General features: G+C 36.4%; 2 protein-coding genes across 5 annotated transcripts; one reads left to right on the top strand and one right to left on the bottom strand.

The window, feature by feature from the left end:
• Positions 1-1,370: 1,370 nt before the first annotated feature.
• CPR9 (cuticular protein RR-1 motif 9) lies at positions 1,371-4,463 on the bottom strand. Its single transcript, XM_028304199.1, has 4 exons — positions 4,098-4,463; positions 3,327-3,637; positions 2,671-2,916; positions 1,371-2,361 (listed from the first exon to the last, which is right to left on the bottom strand). The coding sequence occupies exons 1-4, from the start codon at positions 4,107-4,109 to the stop codon at positions 2,268-2,270; spliced, it is 663 nt and encodes a 220-aa protein (XP_028160000.1). The 5' UTR covers positions 4,110-4,463; the 3' UTR covers positions 1,371-2,267.
• A 10,552-nt stretch (positions 4,464-15,015) lies between these two features.
• Positions 15,016-18,298, top strand: LOC114352608 (uncharacterized). 4 transcript variants are annotated; one of them, XM_028304264.1, is made up of 4 exons: positions 15,016-15,560; positions 16,023-16,146; positions 17,604-17,711; positions 18,074-18,298. In XM_028304264.1, the coding sequence occupies exons 1-4, from the start codon at positions 15,522-15,524 to the stop codon at positions 18,238-18,240; spliced, it is 438 nt and encodes a 145-aa protein (XP_028160065.1). In that variant the 5' UTR covers positions 15,016-15,521; the 3' UTR covers positions 18,241-18,298. The 4 variants fall into 4 exon arrangements, with proteins under 4 accessions (XP_028160065.1, XP_028160066.1, XP_028160064.1 ...); XM_028304265.1 differs by lacking the exon at positions 18,074-18,298 and adding an exon at positions 16,936-17,192 and having other exon boundaries at positions 17,604-17,880; XM_028304263.1 differs by lacking the exon at positions 18,074-18,298 and having other exon boundaries at positions 17,604-17,956.
• The last annotated feature ends 1,550 nt before the right edge of the window (positions 18,299-19,848 follow it).

Below are 19,848 nucleotides of genomic sequence, written 5' to 3'. Positions count from 1 at the left end.
TATTTAAAAGATGGACAATAATTAGACTTGGCAAAGTTAAACGGTATTTTTATGGTGTTGTTGCATCCTTGACCTCCCCGCATACATCGTGATTCGTACCTACTTGAGTTTATGCAAACACTTCCTCTTAAAATACACAAACAACATGCACGAGCATTACCATTATGAGAGGTTTTGTATTTTCGCGTGTTGGGTAATTTTGTGGTTTATAAAATCGTCAGCATAACGCAGATTAATTTTCTTATGTTGGGGCACTTATTGTGCTACGCCAGATGAATATTATGTCCCTCCAATTTTATGGGTCGTAAAATTAGAGAAAGTGGTGTGACGCCTAACATGCGTGCGTATTTTATGTGAGTAATTTGTGTGTCGTCAATGTTCCGCCAAGAGAAGACTAAGGTCTTTAGTATGAAAGGATCTATTTCTATCTACAATTGTCATTGGTCGACTTTACACTATTCTTTAGTTTGAATTGGATTTTAANCTGGCAACTTCTTGCTGAGATCATTGTACAAACGAGATACACGAACAATTGGTGAATTGCGACCCATCCTCGTCCTACAAAATCTATTTCTGAACAATCCACAAGGGTAACGTGGTATTCTCAAGGGCACGTTATAGGCAAGCTGACCCAGCAAGACAGGACTATCAATGTGGTTGTTCACCAATTTATGGAGGTAGGTCATATCCATATATACACGTCTCACAGAAAGCGGATCCAAACCAAAATACTTTGCTTTATCTGGGTAGGCCTTAATTGTTCTCGGCATCCTGAAACGATAAGACAGACTGCGGATCAGTTTCTTTTGAATTCTTTCAATCCTATTGATATGCACATTATATCCTGGACACCAAACCGTGCTGCAGTATTCAAGCTTACTCCTAACGTAGCTATTATAGAGCAGGATGACTGTAGAACGCCTTCTAAAACCCTTTGTACTTCTTAGTATTATTAAGCTGTACTTGAGCTCGTATTGCTTTACTTATGTAATAAAGTTTTGTTAAGAGCAAACATTGTGAACATTTCAGGAAATAAATTCTACTCCTGCTTTGAAGGTATCAAGTTAGTTAAAGGTTAAAGGCACAGCGTCCTATTCCTATATTTGATAGACTCTCAATAATAAAATTTAATATGATGAATATAATTTTTTTGCAAGTATTGTATGTAAAGTGCTAATCTGTGCTTTAAAATGTCTCTTCTAAATATTTGGCGTAATTAGTGCTATTTTCACTAATCTTCATATCATATACCTATAGTTTGGTATAGTTTTTATTCTATCAGTTACTTGCTACAATCTACAATGCGTTTACAATTAACGGAATGTTTTAAAATAAAGAAATGAACAAGGATTTAAGATAATAGTCTCATTTATTCACATACTATGCTTATGTACATAGTTAAGAATATAATTATGAATAAGTTATACATTAACAGTGCTCCGTACTTCGTGATATCACAGTCCAAAATTCCATGGGTATGTCCGTCGCCGTCATGGGTATGCCATAGTTTCATAAAGTTATAAAAATCGCAACTAAAATAAAACTGAAAATATACATTTACAAGTAAAGCTTAACTAATGAAATAAACTTTGTGTACCTTAATAAGCATACAATCTAGACACGTAGTAAGTAAATAATGGTTTTGTACTAAGTTAAGTGATAGATGATATAGCCTCACAATTAGAAATGGTAAAATTTGAAGATCCACAATTATACTAATCGTAATTAATGTAGTGTATTAAAATTTTATAAATATATGAAATGTATAGAACAGACAAAAGTACCTACTTCACCTTTACAAGGCGCTAATGAAAACGTAACATATAAAGTAGCACAGTCACTTGCATAAAATTAAACTATACTTATTATTTCTAACACACATCTTACAAAACATAGAATACCTTAAATCTACAATCCATTCAAAGTCCAGACCTGCTGTTAACTTTGTCTTTTACAAAAACAAATCTCTAAAAAAACATAACCCTCCTTCTTGCGCAGTCGGGTAAAAAATAGAGGACAGCCACTAAATCCTTCATCTACAAAACGTTTATAGTAATAGCTTTACAGTAATTAAGAGAAAAGAAAAGCTCTTCATCATTTTGATGCTTTGTATTAGATTAGCTCTAAAATACACTATCAAATCTGCCGATAAGTTTCTGACGTTTAGTCTTCACAACATCGGCGTCTCTTGCTACACCAATAGCAACCGTCCTCTAGTGATCATAAAGTTTTGTTTTAGTTGCGATTTCTTATTAAGATCGATGAGATCAGTAGTGGTAGCCGTTGGCGCCACCACCGCCGGAGCCGGAGCCTCCTGATCCTCCAGAACCTCCGTTAGCGCCGGGGTTGTAAGCTCCATCACTGGAAATTAAAATAAATTGTTTACCTAAATCTTTTATTTAACATTATACGTATTTGGCATTTTTTTTAATGCACGAATAGTTACTCCAGTTCTAAATGGTAAACAAAGAAAAATTGGCTTTTAGATTTTGTTTGTTCAGTTCCTATTTTATCATGTGTCTTATGAGATAATGAGACACATGATGAGGTCACAGGTAAGGTCCCACTGGATGGAAGCGGTTTTCGTCAGCAGTGTAGGTCAGGGAAATGAACTGGCCGTCAGGGGGCTTGTAGGAGGTAATAATTGAATAAAACTCAGCAAATACTTACGAAGATGGGTTCTGCTTGTTGAACTCAATGGAGCGGAGAATCTCCTCAGGGATGGGTGGTGGAGTAGGCAGATGGGGTCCCACTGGGTGGAAACCGTTCTCGTCAGCAGTATAGGTCAGGGAGATAGACTGGCCATCAGGGGACTTGTAGGAGAACCCGCCCTCGGCAGTCACGGCGGGACCCTCGGGACCCTGCGCACGCGGCGCCCCGCTCTCGTGGGCGGAGATGCCGTTGCCTGTTTCGTAGCTGAAAAATAATTATAATAATTTAGTTGTCTAGTCGTAATAAGTAAGTAAGTAGAGTGTTGGTAAATGTGCCTAGCAAATTTTTTGTCTAATGGTGATGTGCTCCCAGGAAGCTAGGGGTTCTTAATTTTTCAATGTTTTAATAGATTAAGTTGGTGCAAAATACAAATAATTATGTAGAGCATTAGTTGTGCCGTTTAACGACTTGCTTTAAACTTAACATTTAATGGTGGCGTTGATGCAGTTTGCGACTTAAGTAGGTATCACTTTATTGTTCAAACATCCTAATCGTGACCATTTCGTTTTGCCAAATGATAACAAAATGTCGCATCTTTGAATAGAATATCGAATTTAAATGTCATTGACGATAATTGGAGTGCAATGCACACAAAGGGTGAAGTCATGCCTTACTTGAAGCTGTATGTGCCGTCGCCATTGTTCACGTTTTCGAACTTCGTGATTGGGATTTGTGAGCCGCTGCCGCCTCCGGAACCCCCGAAGGAGCCGCCTGATCCGCCGCCCGCGCCGAATCCAGCTCCGCTACCCGCTCCAAAGCCGCCACCGCTTCCTCCGCTTCCCGCTCCGCCGCCGAATCCGCCGCCGCTGCCGCCTCCCGCTCCGCCGCCGAAACCGCCGCCGCCGCCGCCTGGTCTAGGCGGCAGATATTGCGGCTCCAAACGCCCGCAAGATCCGATCGCCACAACCATCAATGTAACTGATATCTGCATTGAAATTGCCGAAATTAATTAATATCCATCGGTCATTTCTATATTGATTTAACATCTGATTAGCTCTTGATTTAATTACACTGATCATGCATTAATAATTAATTACTAAGCTCTATAATTAGATCTATGTGAATAGTTTTGAGGGATATTGATTAAGTCTGTTACACACAATATTGAAACGCGATCAGTTTTGCACAAGGCAATTGACAGTCGGAGAAATAATAAAATATTAGTTAGGTATAAATAGTAGCCTATTCGTGAAGAAAATCTGTAGAATATTTGAATCACTTAGAGGCTAAATTTGTATATTATCCAAGTCTTTTTATTAAACAAGTACCTATTTAGTTATTATAAAAAATAATATCGCGCATCCGAAATCAAACCGGGACATAAAAACAAAGGACGCACGGTCACCGGACCTCGAAAACATTCGACAATCGCCCTCAACACTTACCAGAGTGAGCATTATGTGTCCGTTAATTGGTTTACTAATGATGGTGCTCGTCTCTCGGCGGTTGGCACAATACACCCGGTGAGGATGTGGCCCGTTTTATATCGGGCTGGTGTGCCCTTTCTCGGTTGCCTCACCTTGTGCGTTCGGATGCAGAATCCACGCCTAGACCGACTTCAGCCTGGAATTCCGGATGCTCCTATCGAATATACAGTTCATAGAGATTTGACAAATTCCTTCGCGGCTTTACTAGTCTAAATGCTAGACTTATGACTAATGTTTGTAGTGAATTCCTCAATCGTAGGTGAAGTGAGATGTAGAGATTTGATACAGATGTTTTCAGACTCTATATTTTTATACCTAACTACAAATTGTCTGGTAATTGAAAAGGATTTTTAGATTTGCAAAATAATTTCGATGAAATCAAAAAGGGCTTAGTTAATTAACTTCAAATACTGCTAAATAAATAAATAATACACCTACTAAATCACTGTACACATAAAACGTGATGCAAAAAATCCTTCTAAAGTAATTATTTTCCCCGTTTTGAATTTAGGATTTATTGCGATTTAACTTAGTAGGAAAATTGAATCCTTTCCCTTCACCTTTTAAATAAAATATAAGTAAAGCAGATCCAGCCTCAACTTCATCGTGAAAGGTTAATTGAGAGTACAAAGGAATTCTTAGAATTTGAAATAGATCGCGATGTGAGAAAAACGCGACGCAAAATTTCACAGAAATATTACGCAGGCCTAAGAGGGTTATTAGACGAAGTATTATTAAAAAGTTCCCTTGCTTATTGGCTAACTTTTGTATTTCAGGAAAATATTATGTATCTACCTACCAATTCATAATGATCATTAATCATCTGAATTTTCACCAAGTTCATTTGTTTGTTATATAAATTCATAGCGTCTTTTAGATTAATCTGTTTATCAGAAAAAAAATGTATTCGCAAAGATTACCGAATGAAAAAAATGCAATAAATCGTCTTTATTGAATGTAAAGTTATGAATCCTTTGGCGAGGCACCGTTCTCGAGAATCAAATGCAAATTGAACTATTATCTCTGAAGTCTCGGATATATTCACAGACTACCTAGCTCTATAGAAGCTATCTGAAAAAGATATAAAATCAACTGAGCGCTCGAGCACTCGCAATATTTTATTATGTTTGGTCTCTAAAATTAATTTTCTTTTTATGTCCCAAAATAGAGTATTGTTTGGTTAAGCGTGGCTTCTTTTCACTAAGGTTTCTTGGTGTGCCAATTTTATATCCATTTTAAGAATCAGTTCAGATAACACAATAACTTGCCACTAGTCCAAATAAATACAAAAAATGCTTTTTAACAATGAGAGTAGTGTACTACACACTCTTAAAACATACATACATATGTTAAGATTTGTACTTCGTTAATGAAGTCATATATTATGTCGATATTTGATAGCTAAGTTGTCTGTATAATACGGTAATGTATTCCGGAGATTATCCCCGATATTATAACTCAATTACAAGAGTATGACAGGAATATTTGAGTTAATGTTATTGAGCATACCCACTTATTTGTCTTGGCGTACTTATTCAAGGCATCGTCAGTGAGGGCCGAGGTTGAATATAATTAATGTTTTAGTATTTTAGTAGGTACTTACCCACCTAGTAAGAAAATTAGGGGTATTTTTTATGTTTTACTTCATGATATAACTTTACAGAAAATGTATTATTCAGAGGTAGGTAGTATCCAGATCAACACGCATGCTGAAAAAAGCATTTCAGGAAAGAATTATGTTTTTTGCTCAAAATGCCCTGCTGGAAGATTAAATGCACGTCCTGTTAGTATTATAAATATTGTTTGTGTAAAATTGTGGTCTAATCCTTCTAGCAGAAAGCTAACCTAAACTTTAAACTCGAGCTTATCTGCTTGCACCCACGGAAGCTTTGTCGCCTTACGTAAACTTTACTGTACCATACTTTTATGATAGATTTATTAAATTGGTATTGAACATGTACCTACTTTATTTTAAGTATCGTTCGTCAATGTTATGTACTTACTCTTTTATATTGTATTGTATTATTATTTAAATAGATTAAGGCTGAGTTGCACCATCTTAATTTAACTATGACAAACGTCAAAAATCTGTCAAACTCCATACAAAAAGCACCGGTTACTGATATTGTTACGATTAAAATAAGGTGGTGTAACTCAGCCTAAATTAAAACTTTTCGTTTTGGTGCAAGTAACAGTAAATCAGATTAAGTATATGTTTTTGCTGCAAAATATTTATAGTAACTTGTAAAATTAATGATTTTATTGCAACGAAATGTTTGTCTGATGTCTCGTATGCAACATTTTTTAACTAGCTGTCAACAACAAGTATTTTCTTACTAGGTATCTTGTAAATGTATTTGCTGGCCATCTAACAAATCATCTGACAGTCAACTAAAGGGTTTAAAATATTGTGTTATTTTATATCTGGGGAAATTAAGTACTGTGGTACACAGTGGTTATAGATACTATTTTCTATCAAAACCATAATAATCATACATAATAAAAGTAAGTACCTCCATTATTGTTTTTGCATTTTGACTCTTAAAGAAATTTTATCGAAGATCTAGATCAGAGCAAAACACTTTGTCTTTACCACGCCGTATATTGCTAAGATTAAGTCTAAAAGCTTGGAAACTAATTTACTTATTAAGGAAATAGGTCGAACGCAAGTTTCAGTGCAATAACCGTGAGCCCCTAGCGGTGCGTTTTCTCTATAACACATGTAACGTGCTCTGTGCTTAGTTTGAACTAGTTAGGGCATTGTGCCCGGTCCACGAGGATGGTGGTCTCTAAGTAAGTGCAAAGGTCAAAGCAAATCAAAACTTTATTAGTATTTTAGGCCCTTTTCCGGGCACTTATACTCGATAAATATAAATTACTAGCTGACCCGGCGAACTTTGTTCCGCCTTAATGGCAATAAATAACGGGATAAAAAGTATCCTATGTCCTTCTCCTGGCTCTAAACTATCTCCCTGACAATTTTCAGCTAAATCGGTTCAGCCGTTCTTGAGTTATAAGTGGAGTAACTAACACGACTTTCTTTTATATAATAGATTATCCTTTACCAACAGTTCGGGACATGTCGGCTGGTATGTCACAAGAAGTGGCGGAAAATACTCAGTTACCGATAAAGGCACTACTTCGGTATGACATATCGACTGGCGCTGAGAAGATGTGGCAGAAGAAATTCAGTGACCGGTAGGTATAGTACAGTTAATAATACAAAAGGAAAAATTGTCTTCATAATAATTAAGTATCAAATCTCTTTAATTGAGTAAGATTGTCTACAAACATCTGTGCAGTTCTGGAAACTCTTGTACACTTTATAATGGGTTAAAATACAACCAGTCAAATAATGCACTAATATTGATAATCGTGACAGCTATATAAAATTTAACCTTTCGACCGCTCGTTACATTATAAGAGCGATGAGCGCTGACAGACATTTCAATCCCATTATTTATATACTTCGACTCCTCAGATCAAATAGTAAACAGGTTCAAATATGCAGTGTAATTGGCAGATATAGAGTTGAAACCGCAAAACTATAATTTTTTAAGCTTATAATCATAGATAATGATTACGCATGTGGTGGTCACTGCAAATTCCTTTCAAAAGGTAGGTACATGGGAAAATAACAGCAATAAAAGTTTACATAGTTGTATAACTAAACCTAAGATATTCTAAAAACAGTAAATCCATCAGTAATCTTAGGCTGAGTTGCACCATCTAACTTTGACCGTAACTATAACGATAACCGGTGGGTTTTTCAATGGAGTTAGACAGATTTTTGACGTTTGTCAAAGTTAATGTAAGATGGTGCGGTGCAACCCAGCCTTAATGTGCAAATAAATGAGTTATTAACCACTTCATGGTATCATCACTAGATGACAGATGCTCTCTTAATAATAACGTTTATTATATGCAATAACTTCATAATAATCGTGTAATAATACGCAATTTGACGATTATGGCACAGTATAATAGGCTTCTTTCGGGTAAAATCGTTTTCAGTAAATCTATTTTTAACTCCATTTACTTATAAGGACGTTTTGCGAGCTTTCTACGTTGGAGCAAGTCATAAAAAAGTTGTAAAAGTTATTTATCTTCTGCAAATAAGCTTTTATTATAGACTAGCTTTCCGCCCGCGGCTTCGCCCGCGTGGAATTTTGTCTGTCACAGAAAAACATTATCGCGCGCGTCCCTGTTTCAAAAACCGGGATAAAAACTATCCTATGTTCTTTCCCGTGACTCAAACTATCTCTATGCCAAATTTCATCAAAATCGGTTGCGAGGTTTAAGCGGGAAAGCGTAACAGACAGACAGACAGACAGACAGACAGACAGACAGACAGACAGACAGACAGACAGACAGACAGAGTTACTTTCGCATTTATAATATTAGTTGGGATTGGGATGAAAATAAAATTCATAAATTAAAATTCATAAAATTCATTTATTTTTGCAAATAGGCTTTAAAAAAGCGCTTTTACACGTCCCAATATTAACCCTACCACTGCTTCGGGACAATAAATGGGCCAGTGCTGAGAAGAAGCAGCGCAAGAAACTCAGTCACTATTGTCAGCCTCCTTTTCAAGGTTTTACAGTCTTTAAAATATACAAATTATAGTCATAAGTATTAATGCGAGCTAGGTAGTTAAACATTCCAAACATTTTTATCCTTTATATAATCATCAACTTTATAGTAGCCCTTTTTCATTAAGGTGCTTTTGATATGTGCTTTAAATTTATGAATGGGCAATTCTACAACAGTTTGTGGTAATTTATTGAAAAGTTTAATACATTTCCCCATAAATGAATTACCAATCTTGTGCAGTCTGAAATTTGGAACGGCAAGTTTATTTTTGTTTCTTGTATTGAACTTGTGTAAATCACTCTTTCTAGTAAATTGCTCTATATTTTTGCGAACATATAAAAGGTTTTCATAAATGAACTGTGAAGCTACTGTCAGTATATTAATCTCCTTAAAGAATTCTCTCAAGGAAAATCGGGGTCCAAGGTTATAAATGGCCCGCACTGCTCTCTTCTGCAGAACGAACACAGTTTCAATGTCCGCAGCTGAGCCCCACAACAATATGCCGTATGACATTATACTATGAAAATAGCTAAAATAATGGCTTTTAGTACATGAATATCTTCGTGTGAATTTAATCAAAAGTCATTGTTCCCTCTCTCTGCTCTTACATATGTAGGTACTTAGAACGAATTATTACGAGAAAAGAAGGCAAATAGATACAGCGGTTATAAAATCGAATTACAGCTAAACACAGCTTCGTATTACTGAATAGGTGCAAGACGAACGAGAAAGAAAAGTCCTAAGTTATAATTAATTAAAGTTGGTTAAGTTCTCACGTGCCATCGCGCCGGTGTAGAATATCAGTGACCGATCGCGTTTCCTTGGTGTTTACTGCAGTATTTGGTGTGAAATAGTGAAATATGGACATAGAAAGTAATTAACAATTATAAATAGCTAGAGTACTTCCAAACTATGAAGGTAGACAAATATTGATAAATTTAAAATTTAGAGTTTTAAACATGAATCAATGAACACAAATAATGGAAATTTCTAGTTGTCTATGTATACCTACCTACCTAGCCTGTACTAAGTTGTAATCAGTGCAAATTAAGTTAGAAATAGCTAAACTTTCCACGTGTAGACTTGTAGGTACTCGTGTGTAGTTTGCACAAGCGTTCGTGTGTGACCGATCACGTTGTTCTGGACGTGTCACCGCTTATTAGTGAGAAAACGGATTAGTATTGTTCGCTACGACCTAAGTAGTTTATAGTTTGAAATTGGGAAGATTTGGTAGGAATAAAAGGAAGAAACCATGTAAGCTAGTAAAGATGATTGCTACTTCATATGATTCAATCATCATTATCGGGTCATTAGTCTTTACTATAGGAAGACCACTCTCCATTTTCAACCGACTTCAAAAAAGGAGGAGGTTCTCAATTCGACCCGTATGTTTTTTTTATTTTTATATGTTTGTTACGCGATAACTCCGCCAATTATGAACCGATTTGAACAAATCTTTTTTCGGCGTATAGGTAATACCTCAAGATGGTCCCATTTAAATTTAATAATAGAAAAAACAACCCCGAAGGGTGGAAAATTGGGGATGAACTTTTTTATACGCAATATCTCCGCCGATTTATAAATCATTTTGAACGATTATTTTTTTGTTGAATAGGTATTATCAAAAGGGTGGTTTCATGCGAATTTGAAGAAAATATTTCACCCCCAAGGGTAGAACTTTTTTTTAATTTTTAGTATTATTTTGTGTTCACGCATTTGAAGTCGGTTTTTTTTTAAAGTTAATTATATGAGAGGCAAATTAATGGAGGATTTAGCCTACAATTCCTGCGCTGGCCAGACGGGTTGGGGACGCCTGACATTCGTATATCTCTCGTGTAGTCGTCTATTACGACATCGGGGTGGTTTTTACCCGTGATTTCATAGATCTCTACTCAATTTTAGTACCTACGTCATATTCAGATTATACCTTTACTAGCGGCCGCCCGCGACTTCGTACGCGTGGACCTCGTTTTACCCCCGTTAGATACCATGTTGATAGATGGCGTTTCACGGCATGAATATTTATAAGAATAGCAAAAACAGTAGTTTGCCCAGCGCTGTAGATTTTAACCAATGACGATAGACGGCGCTTTTTAGACGTATCGTCATAAATTATAGCCTATTATGTTAATCTGGGTTATAAACAATGATACTGTAAAGTTTCAACAAAATCTGTTCAGTAGTTTTTGCGTGAAAGAGTAACAAACTTCCAGACTTCGCCTTTATAATATTAGTAGGATTATATTTATTTGCAATATCTAGATTCTAGATCCTAAAATACCTACACCTGAAAATGGTTTACGCAGTAGCACCTTCCAAATGTCACAGTGCAGCGTCCGTGAGCACGTGACCGGCGCCCGCGCACGCCATTAGCCAAAATGATCCCGTTCCGATCGTTACCTACATTCAACTTACGTTCTTTTGGACCAAGGACAATTTCCGTGGTCATTTGTACTAATGAATTCTGAAATGACTGTGAATGCATGCGTAAAATAAACAAAATGTTTATTGATAAAGATTGGATTGGGTTTTTGATAAAATAATTATGCCTTACACACTTAGAGAGACAGACGATCATAGGGTAAACATATCAATTACCTTCCTACCTATCACATTCCTACCGATAAGGAAGTATTTACATAAAACATCTTTAACGTATAACTATACATTTGTGCCACTTTTGAATTGAACCATTCAAGTTTCGTTATTTTGAAAAATACCTAATACTAAAGCCCAATACAGTCGTTTTCATTGTAAGGAACATCGAACCCCTGTGATCCGTGTTCTTCAACTTTCAAGTTGCCTTATCTACGAGTAAGTACACGTAAATAACAAAAATAAATTCGGTTGCACCATCCCAAGCACCGCCTCCAGTCTTAATTTAAGTGTTGGTATCCTTACAAATATGTATAATGAATACGTAAGTGATTCTGTCTGTCTGTATGTTTCCATTTTCTATTCTTAAACCAGTAAACAGACTACGATTTGAATTTGTGAAAACTTTAAGTAATAAAGATTGTATTAAAGTTTAATTCCTCAAGTTAGTTTAAAAACTACTCAGGATTTTGGTAACTCTTAGGTTTTTGCAAAATCATATCTCAAGACGCTAACTCCCAAATAGGTATGGGGTTCCAAAATTCCCGTGTTTTTCCAGTATTCGACCATTCCTTATGGTAAAACATTCATCACGGACGAAACCAGGGTAACTGCTTGTATACTATACAATAATAAACCTGGCCTCGAACCCTGCACCCGATATGATCCGTATTTGCGAATATCACGATCAGACGCCAATCGCTGTCACGACGTTCTACAGCAAAGGTATTCTCGACAGCACGTCAGACTGTACATTTTTGTTGAAAAATCGCTCTAATTACAACTTAATAAGATATCCTGTGCTTAGCTTGAAATGCCGTCAAACGTTGTTCTGAACTTTGCGGGCAGGCTATCCTGGAAGCCTGGAAGGGAAGAGATTTTGAGAGACTCGTTTTATTACACACTTTCCTCTTCCTAAGGTGAATATATTTTTGCAAACTTACAAAGTTCTAGTATAAGTTTAGATGTGAAAAGCCTAACATTTAATTTTCGCGTAAACTCATCAGTTTAGCTAATAGATAATGAGCAAAAACTCACACTTTTCAAGCAGTGATTACACATTATAGAGCGGCTGGCGCAGAGCTCCGATTAAACGCAAGATTCAACGAACCTGCTATACAATATTATCTACAACTTTTAACCTAAGTAAGTACCTACGAGGAAAAAGTACAAAAAATCTAGTACAAAGAATAGGAACCTATAGTTCCAAGTTCAAAGGTTTGCACTATTGCTACAGTGCTGCAGCCACGTGCCTGAAAATATAAGTAAATGTCACCCGATATAGAGTTTACGAACTTTGTAACTAAATAAGTTTAGTTTATTAAAACAAACGAAAAGGATTCCCATTAGAATACATAATAAACAAGTCCATTTATCACTTACTTTTAATGTTTATTAATTATCTAATGGAATCCGTTACTCAGAGAGCAAATCAATATAGTGCGGTGATTCCCAACGACTGACCTATCGGATGACGTTAGGAAAAGGCAATCAGCTCTCGGCTCCACCACAATTGGCTTTCAAGCAATAATCCCATTGAACTACTGCATCGAACCTGTACAGAAACCGCCTAGAGGCAAAGGTAAAAGCGACGAACAATACGGTGTGCACCTAAATGCTGTTTGGGTGTACTCTTTGTGGCTTCAGCCCAAACTTATTGCAAGATAATGCGTTGCATTTTGGTAGGAAGCTGTATTGTTTCGTAACCAAAGAGTGGTCTTTAGGTCTAATATATTGGAAACAAATTGCGCAAGCAAGATAGTGTAACTAGGCAAACTACTCGTACTGATAGGAGTATCCAAAGTTGCAAAAGTTCCTTACCCTACGCGTGACGCGACACGCAATTCTTCCCTTTGACTTTCCCACGCTGGTTTTTTCTTTTGTCAATAAATGAAATGCCTTGTTTAAACAAACTGTTTGACTAGCTAAAAGACTGACAAAGAAACCGGATACAAAAATCAATCTTTGACCAGAATTGAATAATTTTATTCGTTCCTTTTGTGGGGTCGTAAAATAAGGGCAAATTCAATTGTAACAGGATGTCCTGTGGGCTAAGGAAGTAACTTCTATCCCGGTTCGCTATAAGATTCTCGCAAATTTGCGTAATCAGGACATTTCCTGCTGTGAAAGAAAAACATAGAAGTCACTATGTGCTCTTGAGACAACGAAGATGATATTCTTTATAACGTTATCCTTTCGTAAAAGTCTGCCATGTATTAAAGGCAGCACTGTAGGTAAACTATGGTAACGATGCACAAAATGGACATTGTCTCGAAGCGCTGGTAGGGCAAAAAAAGAATGCAATGAGACATGTATAGGCTCCATAAGAGCATTTGACGATTTGTAAGTACTAATTTAATTAGTCTAAACTTAAACAAATAAAGATAATTTATGATTTTGATTTTGACGAAGCTTTTCAAATGTGAGAAAAAACTATTTGAGGATGAAATTATTATTTGCCCTTGCCCAAGTTACTACATAGTTAGTTTTTCATGAGTTTACCTCGAACTTTTTCTATGCTGTTATTTCTACTGTCTGCGTTAGATTGAAACTATTCGGTAATATGTAACTTCTTTGTATCGAATAAGAAAAATCTCTCTAAGGCTTTCTTTCTCAAATGGTTTTGTATTGAATATTCGATTTCTATAAGATTCGTTATTTATTTTCCATTTCAAGATGTTGAATAAGCTTAGGCTGTTTGAAAACTAACAATCTTTAGAAGATGAACTAAATGTATTTTTTTCATATAATAGTCTAAGTACCTACCTACATTATTATTAAGTAGTTTAACGCGCATTGAACTCTAGTTTAAAGTGGACTGGGAATATAATTTTAAATTGTAGTTCCAACCCGGTTAATACTGGGACGTGTAAAAGTGCTTCTTTAAAGCCTACTTACAGAAATAAATGAGTTTTATGAGTTTTTTTTATGAGTTTTAACCTCGTTTAATGTTTTATTTTTAAGGGAATTATAATGGACAGATACATTATTTTAGGTAGATTATGAAATTGTGAAGTATTTAGCTAAACGAAATACCTGAATCGGGAAGCATTTAATAAGTAGCGAGTGTATGAGACTAACTAACCTTTTTCCATGCAAATTGTGTTACTGTCGAGTCTCTTCGGGTCAATTTAATCTGGCGTTTCAATGAAAATTAAAAATGTAGGCTACATTTTGTTTTGTCTGATGGAAGGTAGTAAATAGGCAGTTACCTACAGGCGCTTTATAACGGTTTTATAGGTGTAAAAAATGAAATTCATCTACATAATTCAGCACTGGATGAGTATAGGTACATAAAGTATATCAGAGTACTTTGTCGAAGAGGTTTTTTAGAGACTTTTTAGGTAAAAATGATGGGTATTTTAGTATTTATGCATCTTCTACATGACTACACTTCTATGTTTAAGAGCTCTTAAGTTTGTTTCTTTTCGTACAAATTAACGCATTTTTTTTTTAAAGTTCCAACTTGTAACGACAGTGATCCCTGATTGGTTCAGAAAATATCTGTATGCTGAATCATAATAATTTATCATCTATTTATGATTTCTCAATTTATTTAAAAATTTTACGAGATTAAAGTTCAAACCCGAAAAGTTCAATAACTTCCATTCCATTGTTCCGTGAATATTCAGATTATTTAGTTATCGAAAGTAAAAGGCGATTCTTACCACGAAACCGCCTTGAGATTTAAAACCAATTTTAAGTCATTCAATAGTGTTGTAGTTTTGTTCAGCGACAATATTGTTATTGTTTGATTTTCTACCCTTCGTCCTCGTTTCTATTTTGTTCTATTGTATTTCTTCCAAAATCCTACGAAGATCTAAACTTTCTAAGCACATTAGCACAGGCAAAATGTATCTAGCTTGCAAGTTTCAAACAAATTGGGAACCATTTATGAGTGACACAGTGAATTGATGCAGAAAAACCCCAGTTGAAGTCCATGCTAAGGTTCCCAAACCAAACCTCCGGCTAAACCATTTGATTGAGGCAATATTAAATTAATACGAATCTTTTAGGAGAAAACTTTTTGCTTAGTCAATAAATCACAATTTGACTTCGAAATTCCGTTAAAAAAATTAGTGTCACAGTTCTGAGCTGTCAGATTTGGGCAATTTGTTATTTTATTGTAATGCAGCTTTGTTAATGTAAATTCTTCATAATTCATTTGTGATTCATATAAATCTTGTGAAAATGTTAATACCGACGTGTGTAATCAAATTCTTTGAATTAGTGAGTATATTCGTGTTACCCATTAATCATAAAATGAGTAAAATATGTGACTAGATAAGTATTTCCTGTTCATTATAGCAATGTTCTACTTTGGTAGATCTTTTGGGTTGTAGGGTAGTGTGGGAGTAAACCCTTAGTAAGGTAACTCCCACACGGCTGCCTTTCTTCACAATTGAATGAGTATTTCTAACTCATACTAATATACCAAGTTGACAGAGCCTGGTAGTCGATTCACTCCAAATCTTTAGCCTCTCCCTGGTCTTATAGAAGAGTTACCTGGTAATCCATTAACCTCAATTAAAAAGACACATCGGTGTTATTTTTGTTTAATGGTAGTTCCACTACAGTGATTACCTCAATGGTGAAACTTTTCTACTATACTAGGCCATTGAAGTAATATACATTATAACTCAATGCTATAGGCCACTGAATCCGATCTATATTTTGCTGGTCCTGTTTCAGATGCTGGCAGTGTCCTGCCTGGTTCTCCACCACTACAGCTATGACCTCACAGACGTGCCTACACTCATGCTTTGTTCCGGAACCTACATTGGCTACGTCGTCGTTTTATCTGGAGAAATCATAGGTAAGATAATTTTAAATAATATGTTAAATGAAGGTTTCAAGGTGGCTCAAGTGGTGGTTATAAAGGTTTAGGCACTTTAATCTACTTGACTTGACTGATGAGACTGCTTTCAATTCTACCAGCATCTAAGGAATAAAAAAATTTAATCAAATCTTCAAATGGAGGATTAACAAAATCGTGACTTACTTATCTAAATCGGAGTGCTTTGTCTGTTATTTTATTAGGATTTACATCGTTAAAACACTTTCCCGAGGGATGAGCACAACTCGAGTTTCCTTGTAATTGGGTTTGTAAAGACGAAATGCGTGAAATCGTTTGCATGTTTTAATCCCACACGTTTCGAAGGAATGTTTCTTAATTAAATTACAACTAGCTTTTGCCTGCGGCGTGGAATTTGGTTTACTAGGATGTTATCACGCTTCACTGAGAAAATATCTATTTACTTAAGGCAAGTTGGGCTGTGTTACTTATCTCCGTCGCATCACCTTTTAACCTTTTGCTAGCGAACACATGGTGGTCAGAGTTACTTTCAAGCTTAATGTAGGTAATGCACTTACAATGTTGGCATAGTTTATACCTTTCACATTATATTGCAACATGTTAAATACTATTTTCGCTTTTAATTTTTGCATTAAAGCCACTTATCAGTTTAGATGGAAGCCGCACTTATACAAATGGGTATTTTAAAGGACCTTCATAAATATTTTGATTGCGATGAAAAAATAATGCAGGAGTAGTCTTATTTGGTAAGTTAAAGTTTCTTATTCTAACCATATGAAACGATTTTAGGAGAGATGATATTCGCGCCCTTGGACCTGGTTCAAGACATGTACTTTGGGATCCTGGGCATCGGTCTCTTCACAGTTAGCGGGGGGCTGGTGCTCTCCTCAAGGGTCAAGCCGGCTGCTTACCCTCGGACTGGTGACCACACGGCAGCCATGATTGCTGGATCCTTGGCTATTACCAACGCCTTCATCATGCTGTTCGATTTGAGCCTGGCGTACCTGGATTCGGAGGAATTTGATGAGGAGAGTGTGTGATGTCAGGTTGGTGCATGATGGATTTTCAAGAATATCTTATGACAAATACCAACTTCATTGTGTCAATTTACGTTTCTACTCAAGATGTATAAGTGCGACTTCTTATGTAAATTGATATTTTGAAAAAATATTCTTCCTTGATCTTCTTAATGAACATCGTGGATTTCAGATATCTATTTGTTTTTACAGTTCCCAACTGTAACATAAATATAAGTAGCTTTGAAATTAGGGCCAGGATGTAGGTCACCTACAGCTCAAGCTTCTAATTCTCCTCAATTAGAGACGTACATGCTCCTGCAATGTAAGCTATACGGCCTGATGTTGATGATCTAGCATCAACCTTATCCAGGAGTCATGCTCTACAGTGCAGTGATGATGATGATAATGATGATGAGCTTATAATGAACCTTATTCCAGGCGAGGCGGTGTCAGCAGCAGCAGACGCGTACATAGACGCGTGGTGGTCTGCCTCCGGTGGGCTTCTTTTCGGCGCGTGCGGCGCGCTCACGCTCCGCTCCTGGAAAGATATCCCACACTGCCTGCGCCGGAACCACGCGCAAGCTACAGCTGTTTGCTCGCTGGCTACCGCTGCTTTACTCACCATAGATGCACTGCTTGCGGCTTGTTCTGCTCACAAGGATGACACCAGCACGAGGACTAAGCCTAAGAAACCGGTCACTACCTGCTCGTGATTTGCACATAAACTGTTCTAATGTTGTTCTAATTCAGTGACATTGAAATAAAAGTGACATATTTCATACATTGCCTTTTCATTTTAATGATAGAACACACTCTGAAACAAACTTGGCTTTCACTGGTTAGGTTTAGCAGTTATTCGTAGAGCACTGGAGTCGAGGGCGGCGCGCTCACGCTCCGCTCCTGGAAAGATATCCCACACTGCCTGCGCCGGAACCACGCGCAAGCTACAGCTGTTTGCTCGCTGGCCACCGCTGCTTTACTCACCATAGATGCACTGCTTGCGGCTTGTTCTGCTCACAAGGATGACACCAGCACGAGGACTAAGCCTAAGAAACCGGTCACTACGTGCTCGTGATTTGCACATAAGATGATAAGACTGTTTTAATGTTGTTCTAATTCAGTGACATTGACATAAGAAGTGACATGTTTCATACATTGCCTTTTCATTTTAATGATAGAACACACTCTGAAACAAACTTGGCTTTCACTGGTTAGGTTTTGGCGGTCAAACTGTAGATCCTAATAGCTACACAGAAGTTACAGCTGGGGGAACTAAGAGGAAGTACTTCTGTAACGTACCTACATTACTTTCAGGTTGAGTAGAGTCCTAATGATATAATTTCATAGTGCTGCTGGTAAGTAACTGGACATTGTAGTGCAGGTGTCAAAATAGTGAACAGGGCGGTAAACAATACAATCTGAATGAACAATTGATAGTAAATTACTGAAAACTTTCATTCTTGCGTGAAGATGTTTTAAATAAAGTCAAGCTGAATTACAAAATAGAAATGTTTAAATCGCACATGGCTAGTATCGTCTTGTTCTCACAAGACAAAATGTGTATGTATTGGAATTTGTTTAATAAAGTGTTTTAAACAGTCTAATCGGAAATGCTGCACTGCGGTTACAATTAAAATAAGCAATCGTTCAGCGCTCTGACATTGGCAATGAACATTTGGATTGGGAATACATCTCTTTTGGTGGTTTTTTAACATCTTAATTAATTTTTATAGGTTAAGGTTTATTTTCGCGTAGGGTAAACCACCCAATTATTTTAAAATAATTCCCTCATTAATAAGTACACTATTTTTTTGAGTTAGCTCTATCTCTCGGACTCCATTTGAATTTCGTGGCTCAATCGTGGGCAGGTTCTGTGCTGTGGAAAGCAACATGATCTCTATCAACGAGTTATCGAAGTTCCACTAGATGGCAGTGTTAACTCTACAATAAAGCTCTGGAAAGTTTCGGAGTCAGTACCTACCTATGATTGTTATCTTTCAGTGTAAAATGGTACTTTATCATTAAAATGTATTTAAATAGAGAGGAAAGACTAGTTTTCCGGAATGCTGAAATTCGTTCGTACTGAAAAAATATAAATTGTGTGGCTCAGTCGTCATCTTTCTTTAAAAAAATGATTTCTTAGGGCTTTTAATGTAGATTTGTAATAAATTGTTCCTTGAAAAGCCTTATGTCCTGAAGGTATTTGAAAATGTGTTATACACTAAATACAATTTTGACTGTTCTGTTATACCTATTTCTATTAGCTGCCCACCTCTTACCACTAGGTAAACTTAAAACGATTAGAATAGAGTCATCATTTCCGAGTGATAATTACCAGATAAACAAGCTGATTAAACTGTTGGAGGCTTTAATTGAACTGTGAAGGACACATTGTTTTAAGTGTTACGTAATCGGCACTTTAAGGAACTGTTGACACTTAGACACAATGTAAGGATTACAAGGTTTTTTGGGATCTGATGTCATTTTCGCAGTTAAAACAATTAAAATCTTAATAACGTCAATTTAAAAATTGTGATTTGATATTGGGAATAGTATGAAAGTAATAAAAATTCATTCATTTTCTGTAAAAAGACTTAGAGAGAGCTTTTACACGTTCCAGTTAGTACTTATTTAACCCTACCACTGCTTCGGGACAATAAATGGGTCAGTGATGGGAAGAAGC

The sequence above is a fragment of the Ostrinia furnacalis genome, unplaced genomic scaffold, assembly GCF_004193835.3.
Source record: "Ostrinia furnacalis isolate ACB-3 unplaced genomic scaffold, ASM419383v2 OfSCF1409, whole genome shotgun sequence".
Taxonomy (NCBI): domain Eukaryota; kingdom Metazoa; phylum Arthropoda; class Insecta; order Lepidoptera; family Crambidae; genus Ostrinia; species Ostrinia furnacalis.
This window is presented reverse-complemented; position numbering and strand designations above follow the sequence as displayed.